This window comes from Trematomus bernacchii, unplaced genomic scaffold (assembly GCF_902827165.1).
Source record: "Trematomus bernacchii unplaced genomic scaffold, fTreBer1.1, whole genome shotgun sequence".
Lineage (NCBI taxonomy): Eukaryota > Metazoa > Chordata > Actinopteri > Perciformes > Nototheniidae > Trematomus > Trematomus bernacchii.
Window position 1 is genome coordinate 18270891 of NW_022987648.1, and position 24573 is coordinate 18295463.

At 42.5% G+C, this 24573-nt stretch overlaps 1 protein-coding gene, 1 long non-coding RNA gene and 1 pseudogene across 2 annotated transcripts in view; 2 read left to right on the plus strand and 1 right to left on the minus strand.

Annotated features, from left to right (window-relative positions):
- The first annotated feature begins 78 nt into the window (after positions 1 to 78).
- LOC117485633 lies at positions 79 to 12234 on the plus strand (annotated as a pseudogene).
- LOC117485780 lies at positions 3625 to 4422 on the plus strand. Its single transcript, XR_004556241.1, has 3 exons — positions 3625 to 3665; positions 3916 to 4027; positions 4310 to 4422. It is a non-coding gene; the product is annotated as an uncharacterized LOC117485780 (long non-coding RNA).
- Positions 12235 to 13543: 1309 nt separating the features above from the next.
- The window catches only part of tanc1b (tetratricopeptide repeat, ankyrin repeat and coiled-coil containing 1b), a 95188-nt gene continuing 84158 nt past the window's right edge, over positions 13544 to 24573 (minus strand). Inside the window, 10 exon segments of the mRNA XM_034134454.1 lie at positions 13544 to 13800; positions 13803 to 14984; positions 14986 to 15358; positions 15486 to 15586; positions 16701 to 16847; positions 17629 to 17720; positions 18963 to 19095; positions 20231 to 20406; positions 20506 to 20629; positions 21420 to 21553. Coding sequence (XP_033990345.1) covers positions 13738 to 13800; positions 13803 to 14984; positions 14986 to 15358; positions 15486 to 15586; positions 16701 to 16847; positions 17629 to 17720; positions 18963 to 19095; positions 20231 to 20406; positions 20506 to 20629; positions 21420 to 21553 — 2525 coding nt within the window. The 3' untranslated portion in view covers positions 13544 to 13737.

Genomic DNA, 24573 nt, shown 5'->3' on the forward strand with positions numbered 1-24573 from the left:
CCTTGTGAGTGAACCGCTCAGAGCCAACCAGTCACAAGATGGTGTCAATACTTCGCACTCTTCTTCACCACACAGCCGAAGTCAGCCATGGAGCTCCCGCTCTCTCGCGACCTGCTCGGGAGATGAAACTCCGTGTTTATAGCACAGACCTCTCGGAGCTTCGTTTCTCTGCTCTTTCGGGCCACTACTACGGCCTTTAGCTGCTGCTTTATGGACGGATCCACCATGGTGGGGGGCTCGCAGGCAGGTGAGGAGGTGGTACAGTGGGCCAGACAATCACGTAGGCCTACAGAGTTAAAGCTGCATATCAGACAGACACTATTTAAGAGCAAATAAGGTCCTGTTTCCTAGTTCCAGCCTCACAGTAACATTTTAAAGCTGCTATCTTAAGTAGGCCTATTTCAATTAACATTCATGAACACTGTAGCCTACTGGAGGTAACTTTAGAGCAAGTCCTTATATTAGTCCCATTGGATCTTAGAACAACAAACTCCATTGGAACTTTTAAAAGTAAATTAAAGACCTATAGGTCATTTTAGCGGTAGGCTATCAGTGTTCATCATGTGAATTTGTTTTATGGTTCTGTGATAAAACAATTTCTGTTTGTTTACAGACTGTTTTTAATTATGCTCCTCACTCTTTATTTTGTATCTTGTCTTACTCAGAAAAGCACTTTGGGCTGTATCTTGCATGAAAGGTGCTTTATAAATAACGTTTATTAGGCCTATAGCCCTCAAACATCAACTTAATTCAGACTTGTTTGGGTTAGTCCTACATTCAGCCTAGTCTTCACTCAATGCTCTAAAAAGATTAGAGCTCGCTCACTACTATACGCTGGTTAAACAATGCAGAAGCATGGGAGTAATAACCACAACCAGCAGTGAGACAAGTATGCTGATGTGTTACCAAGTCTTTATCAGAAGATCACAGCTTTTACAGGAACCCCGAGGCTGCTGTCTTGTATCCCTTAGTTTGAAAATGGTGGTGTTTGTGTGACTATTACAGGTCCAGTGCAAGGCCAGTGTTATGGCCTGCTGCTTCTCTCCCTGTGGCCAGATGTTAGTGACCGGCTGCACCCATGGAGACCTCAAACTGTGGGACCAGGACATCGATCTCCTGCAAGAAGGACGCCCATGACCTCGGAGTCACCTGCAGATTTGCACCACAGTTTAAAGTCAGTGAGATATTTCAGTGTTAAAAGGGTCAGTCTACCCATGCCACCAAAAATACCTTTCCACCTATTATTCACCTATCCATATTGGTGTCTTAACATGCAACTAGTTTTGTTCATTATGTTATTTACTAATAAAGCTTTGTGTTCATAGCTACCTTTTCCTGTTAATCATTGTTAACTGAAAATCTTTGTGTTGTGGACAAACTAATCAAACCATTTGAAGACATTATCATGTAAACTGGCAAACATAATTTTTTGTCTTTTTTCTGACTTTTCATTGGATGGAATTGATTTATAATAAGAAACAGTCTAATTTAAAGATTGAAAATTAAATGAAAGTAGTTTCAGTATCTTGAAACAGAACACTATCTTAGATATTCACGGTGAACATTTTCAGTATTTCTTAAGTAAAGAGAAAGTTACACAAGTACTTCAGTCTTTTGGGCGTGCCCTTATCCTTCAGTTTGTAAAGAAAAAGTGTTTTATTTTTCAGTCTTCCCCGAGTTCATTGTTCATAACATAAATTCATTCTGAACAGAAAATGAAATAATCCTTTCACAGTTAGCAGACAGTTAAAAGCAACCTTTAGCATTTCGATCCACAAATCAAAATGACAGTCAGACAGTGTTTGTTATTTTTCGGTTTTGGGAATAAAAAGCCCTTAAATCCCTTTAATCCAAACACAATATATATCCCATATACAAGACGGTGCTTGCCTAGTGTTGACACCCTTCACAAACAGGCCATTGGAGGGTATTTGTCTTCCTTTTATATTAAAATCCGTCAAGCATGAACATTGAGAAATGTGGCTGTTTTTCATTCTGCAGACGGATGCCGTGTGGAGTTTCGACTGGCCTCCTGTGGACAGGACAGCCAGCTGAAAATCCCAGTTGTTTCCCAGAATGAAGGAGCAGGTAGGACGACCCCTCTGTCCGCTTCCTCAGCTAAAAGCTGCCTCCCTCCATCTCCCATGAGAGAGAGAGAGAGAGAGAGAGAGAGAGAGAGAGAGAGAGAGAGAGAGAGAGAGAGAGAGAGAGAGAGAGAGAGAGAGAGAGAGAGAGAGAGAACCTGCTGACTGCTTTAACCTTGAAATCGCTCTGCAGAATAGAGGAATTGTATTAGTGTGTGGAATAAATCAGCTGCAGACTGAGTCATTAATAATGGATCACTTTAAGACATTCTGCTGAAATACAGCAGCTGCGGAGAAGTGTGTGTGTGTGTGTAGAAGTTGGAGAAGAAGTCAGGTGCACACAGTATATCCACTGTGACATTTATATCTTGTAGGAGCCGCAGCAGAACAAGAACATGTCGTGTATGTTCATGCGTTGTGTAACCTGCCTGCAGACTGGATTTTCGTTAGCGTTTGAACACACTCCATGTTGTTAGTGCTTAAGATGAGTTGCCGTGGTAACGTCCGTTTCTGGGGAGGATTGGATGTGTCCCACGTGGTGACCCGCTGCGTCCACTGGGATTTTTTTTTATCTCTGTGCAGCTTGTATAAACACAGAGAACAATGCCTGTCCTCTTTTCGTTTTTGTTTAAATGTATTTTTCACATAATGTTTTTTACTGTTGGGAGGGTTCAAGGACTCCGCCTAACTGAAATGTGCATTTCTCTTTTGTCTATGAGAGAGGATTGCGTGCTTGAACCCCTATTGCATTGTTTTAGGACATAAAGACTGAAGTGCAGATGATTCTGGAGAGCAAGGTGCCCTTCCTGCAGCTGTTATCACTCTGTATGGAACATTTTCCTCATCCTGGCTGACTGTGTTTGCAGCCCCATATTCTAATGCTCCATATCCAGAGGATTTCAGCAACGAGGGTCACATTGTTCATGTTGTCAGATTTGTAGCCTTTTTTCTAATTTACTCAGCAGCATACCCTTTCAATCACACCTCACATTTAATTTAATTTCAAAAGTGTAGACTCTTTGATTTCGTCGGCTTTAATCATGTGTTTTTTCCTCACTGAGATGTGAGAGTGCTTCACTTCAAATAATGAGAATGCAGGCAAATAATAAATTAGGCTCCTGCAGAGCCCGAAAACAGCTTTTTACAATGATGGAGAGGAGGGAGTTTACATTTTGAAACACATGTATTTACACACAGATCATTTTAATGCAGCTGAAGACCAATTGATGTAACATACTGTATGATTATTGTATGATGAAGTATTACTGCATAATACTCAGTGTTTTTGTATCTTAAGCTGAGAATATTTCACATTTACTGCCAACTGTGCTACTTGTCAGCAGGTGGCACAGCACGAGGAAAACTGACAAAAGTTTGCGTATTTCTATATATTAATATATACGCGTGTGTGTGTGTGTGTGTGTGTGTGTGTGTGTGTGTGTGTGTGTGTGTGTGTGTGTGTGTGTGTGTGTGTGTTCTCCCTCAGCCTTTGATGTGAAGCTGCTACACACTCCCACCTGTCATTCAGCTCCAGTTATGTCTTGTGTGTGTCTCTTATGATGGAGAGCTGCTGATCTCGGGGTAGGACACACACACATCACTCATCACACACACACATACACACACACAACAGTGTGTAGGCAGTGCTGATAAACGCCTCCTGCCTTGGCAACTAAATATTGACTTATGTGCCTGTCATACTTATCTTTTCTAATTTCATTTGATTTATTATACTTGGTCAAATCATATGCACATTTGGGACACATTTAGTTTGAACTGATCTCGGATCTCTCTGTGTTCAAAATCTTCTTTTGTTCTGTTCTGTAAACAGCAGATGCCACTGCTGAGCACTGATCCTGCTGTTCTCTCAGCCGGCCACAGGAGGACTGGTGTTGTGTTTGCATTCTCTGCTGTTCTCTGGCTTCACTTCAAACACACTGAAGGTTAATCTGTGTTTTTGTTTGAATCCAATTTTGTATTTCATTATTCTTTAATGAGAAGGTTGCATTTTAGTTCTACCAACACACATTAGTCTATTATTCTACATTTCTTTGGATAAAAGTGTTACAATATTATGATGCAGTAATTGAAGCACAAATACAAAATGTAGACTTCTTGTTTAGCTATGCTGCCTCAGTCCACTACTTTCTAAACATTAAATCCCAGCCGCTGTAAACACTGAAATGACAAACATCCTGTTCTGTTTGTTTGTACTTTGTTTACAGAACCTGGGACTCCTGCTCCACACTTTGAAACCGCACCAAATGTAAACGACCTGACCTCCCGCTGCTATGCAATCTCTGCAGCTATGAGACAAACAGCAAAACAGGAGTCAAAGGGTTCAGATCAAAATGTGTGATTTTTGCTTGATTAGTTTTTCCCAGAAGCCCTCGGTACAGTGATGCAATATTTTATTCTCCAGCGCTACTATCCAGACAGTCATTGAAGTGGCACCGCAGGTAGGCATCAGCAGAGTGCTTTGAAGTGCTTGAAAGGATTTAAGATACTTTACGATCCAAGACTGGGTTTTTTATTTCATTTTTAAGGGTAAGCTACATTTAAAAGCAGATATCTTCTTCTCTTCAAATGTAAGTCTGTCATACACATCGTTCACATCTCTGTCCTTCCTGCAGGTACGTGACTGCTGTTGCTGTCTCCCATTATGACGTGGATTGCAACCGGCTCCATGGACAGAACCATAAACGTGTGGAGAATAGGAAATGGAGTCGACAGAACTGATAAATACTTGACAGAGAATTGTTTAAGGTGGCGCCTACAAATGCTCCTTTCTTCAAACAACAGTCAGTTAGCATTGGTCCAAAGCCCAGGAGTGAGTGCTTAAGACTCCCAGAAGAGTATTTGGGAAGATATCCAGCCAGAGAAGCTCATATTGCATGTGTATTGCTGCCTGACTGCAGTGTCTACAGGAGGAATTATGATTGATGTGTATTGAGGCAGCAGGACTAACTACCTCTACGCCTCAGAGAGCTGATGTTATGGAGGTGAATCCTCCTTAAAAAAAAGTCCCAACCCAACATGAAAGCAAACATTGGAAACACTAAATGAAAAGTTAGCAATCGTTAGACATCTGGAGGCCTCGAAGCTTCATCACCGCATCTGCCATCAGTCAGGTTGATGTGATAAAGCAGATTCCACCTCAATGAAGATCTGCCTTTTTATGCCTCTCTTTATCCCCCTTTCTTTTAATCTTTCTCTCTATTCGCATGAAGTTATTCCCTTTTAGGTTTCTCTGCAGCGGATACATTAAGGCAGACAGTGTGCCAAGGTAAATAGATGTATCACTCTGTTTTCTTAAAGGTATTCACAGTACTAAAACCCCTGCTGTGTTACTGTGTTTCGTTCTTTATGTTCATATATATAGTTATGAGAGTCTTGCACAAGTGTTTTAGATCATTTCATGTCTTTGTGTGTCCTGGACACATCTTGTCTTTTGAGTCTTTTATGCATGTGATGAAAAGCTTTTCTTGTGATTTTGTCCAGGGATTTGAAATGGTATACTCTGATGATGGGTGAACCTAAATAATATGAACAAAGATTGTTATTCAACGTTTTTCTTAATGCCAGCAAATCCCATGAAAGGATTCCAACAGCAATATGTTTGTCCACCTCTCAACACTTTCAAGCCCAGAAGAATGGGTCACTCACCATGAAAGTTCAACTTTATTCTCAACGTTTTAACTTCACATCCCCCCCACCCCCTTTACGCCAGGCCCTTATAACTAAAGGCGTTTTCACTTCACATTGTTTACGAGACCTCTCTGCTCACTCTCTTGTTAGCTTTGTTGCACCTGTTAGGGCGGGACCTCCAACCCTGTTATCAGTCTTCTTATTGGACAGAGTTGGCAGAGATGTATACAGAGTTCAATCAGACTGATTATAAACACCTGTGTTTGTGGGCAGGATGAACTGACCTCTCAGTGCGTCATAAACTTACATTTTGAAGTGAATTGTACACAAACACAAGGATTGGATTAGTTTGAGACTATTTCCAGCCTTGGATTTACACACATCAGGCATGTTGGTGAGTATTTCTGGCAAAAGGAAGTTGACCTGGTCATGAAGTAAGATGTTACGTATATTTTGGACAACAGTGGAGGTCTGTGACAGAGAGGAACAATACAATACTTTTAGTTTGTTGACAATATAACCTCCTAACCTCTCCTGTAAATAACCGGGATGCTGAACAGACCTCCGGGTAGACCAGGAACATGCTGGAGAGATTACATATCTGGTCTGGCTTGGGAACGCCTCAGGTTCCTCTTCCAGGACTCGGACCCAGATAAGCAGCAGTAAATGGATTGATAAGGGAGTGAGGCAATCTTCATACTGTATGTGCATCCGTTGAAGTAATTAAACAGCAGTCTGAGCGATCCCAGTCTGCAGCGAGGCTCTGTGAGGTTTTCATGCTTTGGCACAGTGATTCCATGACTCAGCCTCCTAGACTGAGAGACTCCACTCACTATATTAGCCATGGCTGCAGAGAGGAGGTGTTTCTCTGCTCATTGTCGTGCATATGCTACTAAATGGGTAAATCCAATCGGTATGACTGCTTGAGGACTATTTGCAAAGTTTTACTATTGCCAAAAAAAAGGAAAATCACATTTGACAACTTTAGTTGTCTTTAGTGCTAATGTTAGCATGCCAACCAAGATGGTATACAAGATGTCTGATAAACATCAGCATGCTAGTATACAAGGTATCCAAAAACAAATCATAACCTTTAGATGTGCTGTCAACAATCTGACACAAAGAAAGTAATCATGCAGCGATGTCAGTTTAATTAAAACCTCTAGACCAGAATGCATTGCAGCCACAGGACATGATACCATTTGAATAAGAAATGCCTTTTTTTCCCCCAATTGCAGGCATGTTTTAGTTTTTTTTTCAAAAATACAATACAATGTGGAGGATAATACCCATTGACTATGAATTGTCTAGACTAGCAAAGGTAGTATAGGAAGTGGATGGGGGGGGGGCTTACACGTGGATACTTAGCATGGTAATGAGCAACTCCTCCCAGTCGCACGGCTAATGATGGCTGATGGGCTCCAGGAAGATGCTGCGAGGTGTCATTAACGGGCCGGCGCGCCACAGGGCAGTTTGTCTCGGCCTGGTATGATAAATGATGGCCGCTCACTCACATGGTGTCCTGTGAAGGTTGATGAGCTGCACACGGGCACAATCTAAAGTAGCACAACCCTAGCTTCAATTTTCTCCCCTTTGATAGATCACATGCTTGTTTGCTAGGTCAGGGATCTGTGTGTGTGTGTGTGTGTGTAGGAATGTAATTGTCAATCCTTTATCAGCACAGAGGGAGTGTGTCCTTTTCTGTTGAGTGTGAGGGAGATTGTTTGTTTGTATCAGGCTGTAATAGCAGAGCCCTTCCTCCCTTCCTGTTGTGCATTTTGCAGGAAGGAAGTTGAGGGGTCACTCCAGTTCAGGCTGCTGATTGGTCAAAGGAGGATGTGCAGACCTGACTGTGTGTGAGGAAGGACTACAAGAGCATGTCAGCATCTTTCAAACTAACAATATTGACGGAGCGATACAGCAGCAGAGCTAGGAAGTGGTGAGGATATAATACGAAACACTGTCACGTACATTAGTACAGTACACACACAATCACAGGGACACAGTGTTTTTTGTGAGGATTTACTGTTTGATCCAAAAACATGACAAGCTTCAATTGGATAGTATGATATAAGCCTCTTTTTTTATCGATGCTCTACATTTATTATTCCGTCCCACAACTCTTTCCCAAACAGTGATCTGATTTAGCGATGTGAAGCCGCAGTGTTTCTATCTGCTTATACAATCACAAATCATGCTGTGAGGACAGAACCCCACGGGATGACCTTTACGTCACAAACAATGATAATCCCTCTGAAAATAAGATTAGTCCATTCAGGGTCGTCCAAGGTCTGCGTGGAAAGTCAGTGCACAAACTGCGGCCAGAAAACAACACAAACTGTCCCTGCAGTGGACGGACACACTACACTATAGTACAGCCACTAACAAAGTACTGTCAGAATCAATATTTAACCAACCAAGGAAGTTATGTTTTGAAGGCATAATTTAACATAATGATTGATTCATACCAACGTTGTCTGTCTGCTTGCCTAGCTTTGCTTAGTCGTTTTCTTTATTTCAGTTTTTGTACAAATCAAACTAATGAGATATGATGTAAATGAGTTAGCTTCAGAGGGGCTTGCAGGTGCATTTTCTTAACTACAGACACAGCCAAGTTAGTTAGTTTCCCACTTATCCACTCTTTATAATAAGTCATTTTGACAGATGGTGGCTTTGGTTTGAGATTAACCATACAAACATTGTGATATTAATCATCTCATCTAACGCTCAGCAAAAAAGTAAACAAATATATTACTCTAAACTTTTCCTTGAGAGCCTGTATGGGTTTGGTGAGTAGTTTTCCTTTATTGAGCACATTTTAATGCATTACATTTAGTAAAAAGTGAGATCTAAGTTCCTTTTTTGGTGCTGATGGTACCATCATTTTGTACTTTTACAAAGCACTTTAAAAAAAGTCTATTTAAAGTCTGTTCACAAAGAGACATGTTTGTACAGACACTTGTGCCACAACTGTGCATGTGACGACGTATAGCCCATTTCATTCATTCAACTGTAATTGGCAACTTATTCCTACCAGCAGAAGTACAAGCCAAAATAATGATATACAATTAGTGACATTTTTATAAACCTCAATTATTGTTGAATTATTAGATTTGATCTCTGGATTTCATTATACTTTACAAAAAGTTTAGCACAGAAAGTTGTAATTTACTTTCATTTTTGTATCGCTTGGTATGTATGGTATGTAGTTTAAGTGAAGCACATCTTGAATTCTGTTTTGAATGTAGCAGACAGTTAACATGAATGCCATAATGACCTCACTCTGATTACAGTACATTGTGCAGACTGTAATCATGTAAGCAGCTGCATCACTGTCCCATCTTTAATCACAGTAAAACGCCTTGTTGGCTGTTTAGTTTGCTTTAATTGGACAGCAGTAGACATTGTAAAAAACAACAGTGAAGCCAACTTCCCCTGCATGCTGCTCAGCAATGCAAAGCGTGTCTTAAGGAGTGAGCATCTTTCTCCATGTGTTTAGTATGGAGGATTGCTCTCATCATTACCACAGAACAAGGACACAGGAAACAGCAGCCACATTTCCTGTCCTATTTGAGTTGTGTGCGACCAACAACTATCATTTCCCGTGCTTGCTGTTTGTGTAAATGAGAGTGTGCGTGCATAGACACACACTTACTTACACATAGAACACACACCCAAATTAGATTCCAGCACACTTTACTTAATGAAATATTCATGAATCTTTGAGTAAGGGCATGGAAGGAAAAAGTTCCTGTTGGAAATGGCTCGCTGTATCTCTGTGAGACAGCCTCATTCTGCAGTTTCCTTGTAGCGTCTCATCAAATTATCAATCTAAATGTAAAGTGGACCGTATAGCACTAATGGCTTGTGCCCCCATGAAAAATGCTGGAACTTATGGAAATCTTAAATCCCATTGAGCTGTTAAGTGCCGTTTTTCTATCCAAGAGTAATTTATTGGATGAATCGGAAGACTTAATAGGTTCAACGTGTTTCATCGAGAGAAGACATTTTGATTGAGCAACGTCACTTTCCTCGTAGGATTCAAAGTATTTATGATGGCGACAGCAGCATCTGCCTGTTTTACTTTGAGATGAAGACTATGAATGCAGGCGAGGAACAGAGTTCACAGTGCGAGGCAGACACAGTCTTTTGTAAGGTGTGCTTGAATGCTTTCATCCCTTTATCTTGCATTTCTGCATTATGAATAAGTGCAAGAGTACGAATTCAAAGCCGCAGTAAGAGAACAAGCTGGTCCTCAACGAACAGTAGCTGATGTAAAGATCTCTTCATTATGTACCCCTATTTATCATGAAGCTTTGGAGTGTTCACCATGATAGCATTTAATTCAATTCACCTACACAATGATTTAAAAATAAAACTGCACCAAATCTATCCACAACTCTTGTGTGTCAACATATTCATCAGATGCAGCTCTAACCTATACTGCAGTTATATCACGTCTTCCAAAAAGCATCCCTTTTTGTTCTGATATTCCTGACAGCATTGCCAAGGTCATAAACTCTGAGCGAGAACCAGATGTTTTATTTAGCATTCGCAGCCAATTGAATCTGAGGTCTGTAGCAGTAGTGTCTCTCTCTGGGAAATGTCAGTTTGTTTAGCAACATGGGGTAGATACAGTATGTTCTCTAGACTGGAATCATATTGTAAAATATACTCTAGAGTCTAGAGTATATTTTACAATATGATTCCAGTCTTTTACTAGACCTGGTATATTCAATTCTGACTCATTTGCGGCTATTAAATAAAGGAGTATTGTGGGGAATTGTTTTAAAAATTGGGTGATTTTCGAAAGAGTCTCTCTGATAAACATTACTATGAAAGTGTTCTTTTTTGTATTGAGGAAATTCTCTTTTTTCTTAGGCCGAATGAAAAGAATCAATGATAAAATGATAAAAGAAGAATCCAAATTATAAAAAATAAATTGAATTTTAATGTCAGGTATTTAAAAGTATCTGAAATACCAGAAACAGGATGGAATAGAGCAGGATCACTGTTCCCATGTTCTAATTACTTCGTGAATGCCACTTGAGCATTGATATAATGTCATTTGTCTTTTTGAAAACATAATATTTGGAGACACATTTCCAGGATTGAAATTGCAGGCCTGAAAATGTCCCTGCAGCTGCTCTCTGAATCGATTTCTACACCGTCTCCTCACTTATCATGAGTGGCTCCAAAGGTCTTCCTCAGTTGTAGCTGGTGGTGATATTTGCAGCTCATGACCAATTCACACGGTGCAGTCATTCGGCAGAGACGAGCGGATTTGTGCAGAGTGATTTATTTTTCACTTTTGTGCTGTTTTTCAGTTTTTATTCTCTAGTATAATATTGAAAAAATGTTCCCTTTTGAACTACCAACCAATACCAAGTCCTCAGAGATTCACAGTGAGGGTCTGGCTCTTTGTATCGCGCCACAGATTGATCGTGTGGAGATCCAGATTTACTCCTGCCTTTGTTTTATCAGAGGACAAAGTCTGTCTGTCGAGTCTGTCGCCTCACTGACTCTCAGAAGAAACACAAAATAGAGTTCAGCTGGTTTATGTGAAGTATTTGACGATGAACAAATGGATAGAATCAAATCACTTATTCACTATGTTTGAAAAATATCATAAGAAGTTCAATGTGTCAGATGTTATTTTATTAATTTGAGTCATACTTACTGAACAGTTGGTTGGTTTCTCAGAACCTGTGGGCATCCGTCTCCCTAAGGAAAGTCGGAGAAGAGTCGTTAAGACACCCCTGATACATTTCTGTGTCCAATCACAAGAGAGCTGAAGAAAGATCCAGTCATAGCTGCAGGTGAGAAGACAATACTACAACACCTGTTCATTGTCTCAAACTGAGTCGAAGACAGACTCACCTGTCATATCCAAGTGTGTATATAAAGTATCACAATGTTTATATGGATAGGGAGGATGTGGCTCAGTGGGTTAGGTTGTGATCTTCATATCAGGGGAGTACTGGTTCAATCCCCCCTGCAGTCAGCATTTCGCTGTGTCAAGACACTCCCCCCCCCAAATTGCTCCTGTGGGATTTCTCAACAGTATTAAGTGTATTTAAGTCGCTTTGGGTAAAGCGTATAACAAGTGGCATGTAATGTAATGTTTATCTATTCCACAGACAGATATTCCTATGGGCGCGAATCCATAGAGAATCATGGGTGTGATTAAAACCAGCTCCATGAAGAACCTGCTGCTCCTCACTCCTGATAGATTTCTGAGGATGGCAATAAACCGATGGATGCCGAGCAGGTGGACAGCAGCTCCTTTGAGCTTGTTTGTCAGAATCCAACTTTACACTGCTCATCTGATAGCAAGTGCTCTTATTATAATTGGAAAAAGTAATTACTGCAAATAAGATTTTGTTCTGGGTATCTTTATAAATTTGACAAATAATCTGAATCTTTGATCTCAGATAAATTGGATATTCCTGCGATTTTGACGGTTGCATCATCTCTTGTTGTGCCTAAGATGAAAGACTAAAATCCATTAAAAAGAGGTTTGTTCTACATGTTCAATAATTCAATGCTGCATTCATATATGGTCAAAAGGTCACATGACATGAGCTATACAGTATGAAACACTAAAATCCAGTAAAAAGCTAGGTGCCCAGTGTGAGTAATTACAATGCTACATTGATTTGAATGAATGGGTCACATGACATGGAAGCTATTGAAAAGAAATGAGACTTTTCAATAAAGTCTCGCCTTATGAATCTGCAGATGTTAACTTTTGGGCAGTGATTTAATAAGTGTACAATGTTTACGCTCCCTTTATAGGCTTGCGATGATAATTAAATGTTCTATTAACTTAGGCAGCCTCATGTTTTAAAATAACAGCCAGCAGACCAGTTGTTTTTTTTTCCTCAGTGAGTCTTTATTTCTCTCTCCCATGGTGGCTATGGCAGTAATGTTCTATAACAGTATGTGATCACAGCTAATAAAGCTCACAATACTGAAAACATGGCAACAACTGCATTGAACGTACATATTAAAATAGAGCTGATGGCACTGTACCCCAAAACCACTTCTGTTTTTATAGATTTTTTTTACTCTGTAATATAAACTGCAATTGTAGCATACACTTAAACTCAACATTATTGAGAATCATTAAATGTCTTATTAGCTGTGCAAAAATAACTATATAAAATATATTGCTTTACAATTAACCAAGCCATTGGCGCTGTAAATAAATTAAACTAGACAGCAACAACAAGCAGATACAGAAAGGATTTCCATGTTAATGGTGATTTATATAATGTACAAACACATTTAACAAATGCTTTTTTAGAACACCATTTAAACAACATTGTGCATAAAACTCAAAATACACAATTCTGAACTCGTCAATACACTTAACATAGATCTTCACTGAAAATAAGGAAAAATACATATTTATATAATATACACAAGAGGATCTAAAACATCCTTTGTAAAACACAGGAATGTCCGTCCTTTTCCACTTTCTGGCACCGTCACTGAGGACTTCCTTATTTTGTTCTCCCTCAGCATCATGGACGAAATGAACACAGATCAAACCTCATTAAACTCACTCAAATCTCTTCTGTAATAACATTAAGCTGTAACTGAATAGTGATGAGTGGCCTAAGTGTGTATAAAGTGCTCACTGTCACTGTTGCGTTGATGAGGACTGTCCACCACATGTCCAAATACTTCCTTCAGTGCAATGTCTCCAGCTTGGCTGAATGACGGCAGACATGTTGTCATGTAACAGAAGCTGACAGCCACAAGCGGCGGGGGGGGGGGGGGGGGGGGGGGGGGGTGGGGGGGGGGGGGGGGGGGATCTGGAGCATTAGTACACTGCCTGCAGTCTGTATTCCACACAGGAAAACAAACAGCTTGTACTCTTACAACGCTTAAAGTGGGACTATTCTGCTGGCGTGGTTGGTTAAAAAACAACACCTCCTTACTTTAGATTTTTTGCTAGTGTGCGTTCAGGGCTGTATGAGAGATAAAACAAACATCTTCACACGTTCGACTCTATAAACGATCGCTTTGGTTTCATTGAAGCTACGTGAATGGCAGGCAGGATTATCTCGGTTGAGCGCCCGGCTGCTTGGGCTTGCTGTCCATGAACGTGTGCGCCATCGCCAGCGCTGGCTTGGACTCTTTGTAACAGTTGGCGGCTTGGCAGAATTTCTCCGTGAATTCCTTGGCGTGCATGCCGTTCTGTAAGCTGCTCATTGCCATAGCACCCTGAGGTGGCGGAGGTTTGTGCTGCTCCTGGTAAGTGCTCACTGTTTTGGCGTAAGGCGGATCACAGTCGACGGGCAGAAGGCCCATCGCCGACATGTTGTGACAAACCAGACCGTCAGAGGAGTGGTTGAGCCAGCTGCGGCCCACCGACTGCAGGCTGGGGTGACCCTGCAAGCTGTGCTGCTGCTGGAGCTGAAACTGCTGCTGCTGCTGAAGCTGCTGCTGCTGCTGCTGGAGCTGCTGGAGCTGCAGGAAGCGGGCCTTCTTGTCCGTGACGCCCATGAAGGGTCTGGGTTTGGATGCGGAGCTGGCCTGCTGGCTGTGCTTGGTTTTCTCCGTGGTCTTCGTTCGGACGTCAGGCCCCAGTTTGCCGCTGTCCGACAGACTGCTGCTGGACGCCAGGCTGCTGGTGGAGCTGGACACTCGCATGCTGCTGCCCCCCCCTCCCCCACACACCCCTTCCTTTCCTACATCTGTGTGGTTTCCCTGGGGGGCGGGGCCAGAGCAGGCCAACCCCTCCAGGGAGGAGGCAGAGTGGGCGGACAGGCGGTCCTGCCCCGGACCCCTGGAGCTGCTGCTGCAGGACGAGTAGGACGCCTGGGAGGAGTGGACGCTCTCCATCTCACAACTCTGACCCATGGAGGGGGGAGCGGCCGCCAGCGACTTTCTGTTCCCGTACACGGGCTCCTCAGCTGGGGGGGGCAGGGGGCTGATGTCGATGCCCGGGCCCGGCTTCAGCAGGCTGGACATGTGTCTGCTCGGTAAGGGACTGGAGGGGCCGTACTGAGATTTGGCCCCTGGGACCCGGCCCCCCACGGCCCCCCCCGCTCCCTGCATGGAGCTCATGTGCTGGTTGGTCTTCACTATCTGGGCCTGCTTGGTGGGCTGCAGCACCAGACCCTGCTGGGCCTCCCGGTGCTCTCGGGGGTACCGGTGAGGGGGGAGCCTGCCGGGGCCCGGGGGGGAGCTGGGGCTCTGACTCTGGTGCCCCAAACTGTTGCTGACAGGCTCGGGGGGGGAGGACCCTGTTGTAGGAATAACTGTTCTGGGACCAGCAGGCTTCAGCTGTCCTGTCGTGCAGCGAGGCCTCCTCCTCCTCTTCCTCCTCTTCCTCCTCCTCCTCCTCCTCTTCCAGGATGCTTCTTTGTCCTTCCACGCTCCTGGCGAGGTTGTGCTCTGAGGGGTCCTCCTGCCGCTCGTCCTGCTCCTGGTCCGACTCGTGGCCCCCCGACGCCTGGCCTGAAGCCCCTGCTGCAGCGGGGCCCCCTTTAGTCTGAGTGCGCATCTGTTTGCACTCGTCCTCCACTCGGGCCAGCAGGCGGCGGATCTCCCGGTTATTGGGGCAGAGCTTGGCTGCTTCGTGAAGGTCAGCCATGGCCGCCGCAAACTGCCTGTGGATCGGAGAGAGAGAACGGAGAGAGAGAGAGAGAGAGAGAGAGAGAACGGAGGGAAACATTAGATCCAGATCCAGACTGCATCATTCAGCAGCAGGAACAACCGCAGGAACTCAACGTTTACCTGCTGCTTCTTTTAGCTCTGGCGCGGGCGTAGTAGGCCTCGTAGGATTTGGGTTTCAGCTCCAGTGCTTTTGTTGCAAACTCCTCAGCCATCCCAAAGTCCTACAGAAGGAACATCATCAAACAATTAGTTAAGCAGTTGATATTCAATGTGGTTGTTTCACATAGATAAACATTTTGAAATATGCAGGTTACACAATGGTTCCTTGTTGCTTGTTATATCTTATGTATTGTTTTGAGGACAGTATTTTCAACCTAAGTCACTGAATGTGACCAACACAACATCTCTCCAGCGGCTCTGTGTTAAGTGATTAAATACCCTGCAGGCCCCCCAGGTGCTGTTCCTCTGGAAACACACAACAGATAACCTCATGGTGGCCTTTTCGCTCGGATCTCCTGCTGGCTTGCGGCAGGTAATTACCTCACAGCGGGGTCGCTACAAGAGTCAAAAGTAAGACTTATGTAACCAAACTTTCGTGAAGAGCTTTTCAGCAGAAACAACTATCCAGAAATAAAGAGAGAAAATATTAGAAATGAACTCTCCATGTTTGCTTCAGTCATTTTCTAAAATGTCCAGTCCATCTCAAATAGTCATTTAGTTCCTCATTCTGTCTGAACATTGGGTGAGAACTAACAGGAATCGTCTCGGCACAGTTAAACTCTGGAGTGAGCAGACAGGCTGGCACACGCAGGATCTGAGATTGTTCCACAAGAAGATTTGAGGAGATTTGAGTGGACTGCCCAGTGTGCCTCCTTCCTGCTTCCATCTGAGCGCTAACAAGCTTCCCCTGCTCACACATGCTCAAATCATACCACATGCTACAGACCGAATCACACATGTATCTTTTCCTTTAAAACAATTGAGGATACTTCCCAGGAAACGTCTACTCCTACCCAAATAACCATTTAATGGTGCCCTTTAATGTTCTGTACTCACTGACAAATAAAACTCCTGTTATTGAAACAGCTCATTTAAAACATTTAAAGGTCACCTATTATGCAAAATCCACTTGTTCATGTCTTTTATACATAAACATGTCTCTGTGTAAAGAGATTCTGAAAGTTTTTGTCCTGATCCATTTAAATAAAAACCTGTCTGAAAATGAGCAGATTTTGGCCACTTTATGATGTCATAACGATGTTTTGGCTTCTGTAACCTTTAGCCAATCACCAACCAAGGTAACACACCCCCCGCCACCCCCCCCCAAGGACTTACATTGGTTTTTCTGCGACACCGGGAGAGATTGAGGTACAGAGAGACCCTCAGGTCTTTAAACGCCTTCAGGTCATCACCAAAGCCTTCTCTAGGAAACTTCCTCAGGGCGTACTGGTACCGCTGCGCCGCCTCCTTCATCTTCCCTTTCTGGAGGACACATGGAGGGCAGACATGCAGTGAGGAAGAGGAAGAGGACACAACCAGGAAGGAAAATGTGGGGGAGAGAAGCAGGGCAAAGTTATTCAGCAGATACTCCAGCAATAACTGTTCTGAGGCCTGAGCCCTCCCCGCTAATCAATCGCTCATCACACACACACACACACACACACACACACACACACACACACACACACACACACACACACACACACACACACACACACACACACCACACACACACACACCACACACACACACAACACACACACACACACACACACACACACACACACACACACACACACACACACACACACACACACACACACACACACCACACACACACACACACACACACACACACACACACACACACACACACACACACACACACACACACACACACACACACACACACACACACACACACACACACACACAGGTTTGTCCCCCACAAACTCAATCTGTTAAATGTCAGACATCGATCATAGCTCCTTTGGCGAGTGGTGCGGAACACACACATCCATTTGTCTTCTGCACTTAACTGAGCCACATCATGAGTGTTATCACTTCATTGTTGGGCTGAGCAATATCATATTGTTTAGTGCTTTCCTTACTGCCAGTGGAAGAAAACAGGAAATCATCTGATAATAACTCAGGCTATATCCATGTCTCTCAGTACAGCTGGTCTGTTTAACATACAGCATTTCATTATTAAAGGAGAGTGCTCTTTACTGTTGACAGAAAGTGATATCTTTGCCATGTGTACCTTGTAGAGCAGGTTTCCCTCCTCCATCAGCTTCTGGAGCAGGATGATCAGGATGTCGGGCTTTGAAGTAGCCATGGCCCAGGCGGCGTTCCCTGTGGGAGGAGAGGGGGGAGAGAGAAGTCCAGAGAGTTATTTTGTTGATACTGGCGGCAACAGGTGCACACTGTATTCTCTGGAAATTGGTACAAGGTAAAGTTACCTAAAGATTGTACCTGATCGATCGTAAGGTGACGTTCTGTAGCCTTAGTTTATTGAAGGCAGTTAAGAAAGTGTCAGGAGGGAAAGAGTGAAGAGAAGAGAGGTCATGCAAAAGAATAGAGTAGTCATTTGTGGTGAAAGGAAAAAGAGTTACAACGTGTCAATAGTGTGTCACTCTACTTTAAATAGCCTTGTGTTTTCAGCAGTAAATGCATGCAGAGTGTTAACTGTTCTGCCCACTACTCTTTTTTATTTTAGCAGAGTGCACTGGAGATAAGCCGCAGACTCAGATAGCTCTGTGAATGTCATTTAGGTGATAAGTCACATTCTTAAATTAGCCAAGCAGCACATGAGGGAGAAGAGGACACGGACACACACACACACACACACACACACACACACACACACACACACACACACACACACACACACACACACACACACACCACACACAACACACACACACACACACACACACACACACACACACACCACACACACAACACACACACACACACACACACACACACACACACACACACACACACACACACACACACACACACACACACACACACACACACACACACACACACAACACACACACACACACACACACACACACACACACACACACACACACACACACACACACACACACACACACACACACACACACACACACACACCACACACACACACACACACACACACACACACACACACACACACACACACACACACACACACACACACACACACACACACACACACACACACACACCACACACACACACACACACACACACACACACACACACACACACACACACACACACACACACAGTGCAGAGCAAGAATGGAAACAGGGTTTTTCCACAGCATTCCAGAAAATTAGTCTGATCTTATTCTTAGTACCATGAGACGCTGAAACAAGCGCATCATGGAGGCAAAACTAAACTGAGACATGAAAGAACTCGGCGCACTACAGACAGTTTCTAAAGACCGCAGGAGTAACAGCTGACGACTGCGTGTAAGAAAACTACACACAAAACGTCACGTACATACCCATACGTTTCTACATCTGCAGTAGCTTCTATATATTGGTCAGAGGAGAATAAAAACACAGTGCGTACCCAGCTTGGCTCCTTTCTTCAGCAGAGTCACCACCACCGAGGTGTTGCGACAGCCAATGGCGCGGTCCAGAGGCCTCATCCCGCTGTAGTCCACATGCTCTATCACTGCTCCTTTCTCCACCAGATACTGGACCTGCAGGAGAGCACCAACAGTTAAAAACTCACTAGGTCCACAGTCATGAGCTGGACAAACGCAGAACGGTGTGTGTTCAATCACGGCCAAGGAATGCTCTTAGTTAAAGGCTAAATGAATGGTGGTGCTGAATTTCTTTAAAGGTCTCCTATTACAGTATACTGTTTTTCATCAATATATATACAAAACATGTCTCTGAAGTGTTTGGCTCCAAATACCAAACAGATCATTGTAGCATCCCATAATCCCCTCTGTTTCAAAAGTGCTGATTCTCTGTGTGTTACTTTAGATGAAAATAAGGAGCCACTCCCCACGCCCCTCTGAGAGATATTTGGTTCAAAAGAACACAATGGTGCTCTAGGAGGAGATTCAGGTGATAAGGAGGGGGGGTGTTACCTTGGTTTGTGATTGGCTGATGGTTACACAAGCCAAAACATCGTTATGACATCATCAAGTGGCCAAAATCTGATCAGCTCATTTTCAGACAGGTTTTTATAGAAATGGATCAGGACAAAAAGCGAGCGAATCTTTTTTCCTGAAACTTTCAGAATCTCTTTACACAGAGGGGACACATGTTTATGTATAAAAGACATTAAAAAGTGGATTTTGCATAATAGGTGACCTTTAAATGTTTTAAATAAGCTGTTTCAATAACAAGAGTTTTATTTGTCAGTGATTACAGAACATTAAAGGGCACCATTAAATGGTTATTTGGGTAGGGGTGGACGTCGCCTGGGAAGTATCCTCAATTGTGTTAAAGGAAAAGATACACGTGTGATTAGGTCTGTAGCATGTGGTATGATTTGAGCATGTGTGAGCAGGGGAAGCTTGTTAGCGCTCAGATGGAAGCAGGAAGGAGGCACACTGGGCAGTCCACTCAAATCTCCTCAAATCTTCTTGTGGAACAATCTCAGATCCTGCGTGTGCCAGCCTGTCTGCTCACTCCAGAGTTTAACTGTGCCGAGACGATTCCTGTTAGTTCTCACCCAATGTTCAGACAGAATGAGGAACTAAATGACTATTTGAGATGGACTGGAGATTTAGAAAATGACTGAAGCAAACATGGAGAGAGTTTGAAAAGAAAGGAAAAGTGGATTTTGCATAATAGGTGACCTCTAAAACAAACTTCACTTACAATCTCTGCGTCTCCGTAGAAGGCAGAGAGGTCCAGAGGAGTCCGCCCGTTTTTGTCCGTGTGGTCGATGACTGCCCCTTTCTCCACCAAAAACTGCACTACGTTCTTATGTCCTTTTAAACATGCCCAGCTCAGGGGGGTCAGTCCCTCTTTGTCCATCGAAGTCAAAGATGCACCTTCGAAAAGAACAATGGTCATTAAACACTTCATATCAACACACTGATGAATACATCCAGCACTGACTGCTCTGCGGCGGGGGTGTTGTTGCAGCTCACCTTTAGAAAGCAGAAACTCTACGGTGCTCAGGTGACCCTCGCAGGCTGCCACCATGAGGAGGGTCCTGCCCTGCTTGTCGCTGATGTTAATATCAGCACCGTGCTCCAACAGCAGCTCTGCAATCTGGGAAACAGAGGAGCGGTCAGAGAACAGACATCAATCACACCAAGGTGAACAGAGCTCACACTGAACTGCTCATTAAGCAGGGACCAGGGCTTAGGGCTGAATTTACAAAGTGTATCTTTTTATTTTTTTTATTGGTAGCTTCTATTGATATTTTTAAATGAAGCTTTGAATGTCTTTTGCCAATTTTATGAAGTTATCGCTCTAAAAAAAATGAAAAACCTCAAACTAAATACTTCATTTGGAGTGAATCCTTTGATTAAATAATGTTTTTTTATCAAAACAACTTTCATCAATGAATATGACTCATCAGTGTGTGTCTGTTTTATGTGCAGCAAGTGGGAGAGTGCACCATTTTGACCAAAGAGATAATTTTGTATTTTAAAAGGACACATTCCAACAAAAACGTTTTGAAGCATAAAAACATTTAAATCTCCAAAATGAAAAACTCTTTTTTTACAAATTAAGTATTTTAGACTTTTACAAAGCTCTGGGGTTATTGGAAAAGTTTTGATCACACTAGTTGTAAGCAATCCATCAAAGATAACTAACCTCATCATGCAAAAAAAAAAGCATTTGAATGTTGTCAACGTTACAACTTTAAACTTTTCGGTACAGCCCTACCATAGATAGCTCTAAGGGCAGGACATTAAAACTACTCTGTGTTATTTTATCGTTGCACACACTGTTGACCAACACAAGATTCAGAGGAAGGTATGATTGTATATTGTGTGGTCGCTGTGGTTACAGAGGGATGGTTTGTCCGGAACATTTGCTCAGCGTGTCTCACCTGCCAGTGTCCCTGTCTGACGGCGCAGAAAAGAGGAGACACCCCCCGCCGGTTGACCTGTTGCACCACCGCCCCCTGCTCCAACAGGAAGCCGGACACCTCCATCTTCCCCCGACCTGCCGCTGCCGTCAGAGCTGAAGAAGAGAGGAAGAAATGTTAGGATTAATGTAGATACTTCCTTATCTAGATCTAAACAGAGGAACACATTAAGGTAAGGATAGAGTACAGTGGTAAGATAACAGTGGAAATCAAACCATCCCACTTAACAACTGTACAGAAGATAAGTGATAACATGCACAGTAAACAGAGACTAATTCTGTTTATCAGCGGGTATTTAGTAACCCAAGTATGTGGAAAGGGAAAAGGCTTGGATAAAAATAGACTTTGCAAACCCAGAATGCCTTCTATTCCTCAAAGACAAGCAGAGAAAAGCAGGCTTATGTTTGGTGCTAATTGAGTTTATAACAGACAATTATGTTATGCTTATTAAACTCATTAAATTCCAGCCTAAAGCTCCCCGGGCTTTCTACAGCGAGATGAGAATCGAGTCATTTAATGCATCAACAGACAAACATTAGACAGCAAAGTCAAACAGTTCTGTTAAACACCCATTCTTCTTTATATTTCGTATCTGTTGCCTAATCCGATTAAGTGGAATTAACTGTGTATAATTTATTTATATGAAGAAGGAATTCATATGTTGTGCTTGTGTTCTTGTCTGAAAACAAAGACAGATTCTTAAGATGTTCATTCTACGGCTGCTGCTGATGTATGACAGCAGATGGGCCGGTCTTAAATGAGCGGCGTTTGTCAAAACAGAGTGAGATCCAGCGTACGAATCAGAACAGCTCTGCTCTCACATTCACCTCGGAGAGAGTTAAGGTGCCGCTGAGCCTCCTTATCAGACTGACACTATCCATCTGGATGAACAGTCATCAGAGTCAAACCACCACACCCTCCATCTGCTCAAAATATGAATATATCCTCACTCACAGCGCAGGGAGCAACTGGGAGCAGCTAAACTTATTTTGTTAGGGCTCCAGGGAGCAGCATTAGCAACACCTCCCATGAAGTCGGATTACACTGAACAAACTCTCAACAGCTGTGCAGTTTGAGCATGTTAGAACGCGGCGCCTGTTTCTACGTAACCAAGTGTATTCTTAAAAGCTCTTCATGTTAATTGCCATTCCCATATTCTCACATGAAGTCAACATTATTTACGCGGATACCTTTCAGAGATGGAGAGCCCTTTTCTACCTTTGGTCATTTTCTTTTTTTGCTGCTTTAATATAAATATGATGAACTAAACCTTGCCTTTTTTATCTAATTAAAAGTTGTTATTAGCCTATTATTCGCAGCGTCTCAATTCTGATTTGCCTTCTCCTGTAGCCCACCTTTGAAGCTGATTTGACAGTGTAGTGATTATACTTTTTACCAGGAGTTTGGGATGTTTTTCTTGCTAATTATAAGGTTTATATATGTTTTAGCTAATGTTATAATCAAATAAATAGATAACTTAATTGAGTATAATTTGATAATGTATGAATTTCAAAAGGTTCAATGGAATTCATTGAAGGTAGCACTAAGAAAACAAATATTATTATTTTTAGTTAATTAGCATTTTCTTTGCCTTCACAGACACACAATATAGAAAATACATTTGTGTTGAGCACACAAGCAAACTTAGCCTTCACCTTTGTGAACAAATAGATATTTCACCTTGAAAGAAAGGCATTAGTGAAAAGAAATGTGCATGCGTATCTTAACCTCTTGTTATGAAGCACAAGAGTTTGAATGAAGAATCTTATTTACAAAACAGAGATAAATAGTAAAGTGTGTAGGTTTCAAAGCAGGTGTTTGTCACTGTATGTGAGAATAAAGAGCATCCTTTCCCTAGAGACCTGGGCAAAGCCATAAATAGCTGCTCAGGTTAGCTCATGCTGTGCTCTTATTATACAGGAGGAACACTTGAGAAGAAAATAACAGCAGAGCCTTTTACAGAACAATTAGTGACCTATATTTAAACCATATATTAAGAAAGGAGCTGTGGGCAGCCACTGGCTACTTCATTTTTCATAAGATGCCATTCCTATATTTACTTTAACAATGCCTAATAACATTTAATCTGTACATACCAGAGGGTCAAAATATCAAAATGTATCATAAAATGATACATGATTTACAAAGGATTACACTTCTGCAACATCGCTATTTGTCATGCTTTGCCTCGAGCCAACCCGACTGCTGGGTGTTCACAACCAAGAGAACGACTCTGTGCTGTTCAATTATCGTTCTTTGCATAATGTAGGAAGAGTTTTGCATCCTAAGAGAGGATTTTAAAACATGGAGCTTGCACAGAAGTGCATTTCAATCTGCCTGGGCCTATTTGCATAGATATGTATTATTCCATTGCATTTTAAATATGAAATGCATCCGCACAGAGACAGGTTGCTATCAGAGAGTTGTTTCAGACACAGCAATAAATGACTGCCTTTTAATATGGATATTGCAGGAAGTTTTTTCTAGTTTTGGCATTGTTTCATCAGCGTGCCGTCTGTTACCAGGTTGGAATATTGAATCTACACGCTGAATAAAAGGGATTCCAGGTGAACCAGAGATCTCATATTTTAGTCAGAGTTAGTTTGTACTGTCTGTGGTAAACTCTACAATGCTGCATCTTTAACTGTAAAACATCAGTGGATACAAATGTGTATGTATTTTCCCTGAATGCAGATAAGTTTGGATCTTGTTTTATATGAGTGTCTCTCCAAGGGTTTTGGAGTCACTTTGTTTCAGGACAGCACCTTTCTATTGCTACCTGTGGCCTTACATTTCATTGCTTGCCAAGAGGGTGCCGCTATGATTTCACATCCAATAGAGCTGAGAGGTACATAGTACAGCAGTAAAAGCTGGCTACACACAGTTTATGGGAGTATGATTATTATCATTCACAGCATTAGTCATGTCCTGGTTACAGATCAGGTTTAGTGATATAACTCAAAGCTTTGATCAAATATATTTAGTTTGAAACAACAAGAATGCCGGTGTTTCTTTTGTCCTTGAACACAGATTCCAGTCATATCAGAGGAAACGGAGCAGCGGTTCCACAAAGGAATATTTCCGAGAGACGACTCTTTGTCCCAGGGCTGCAGTA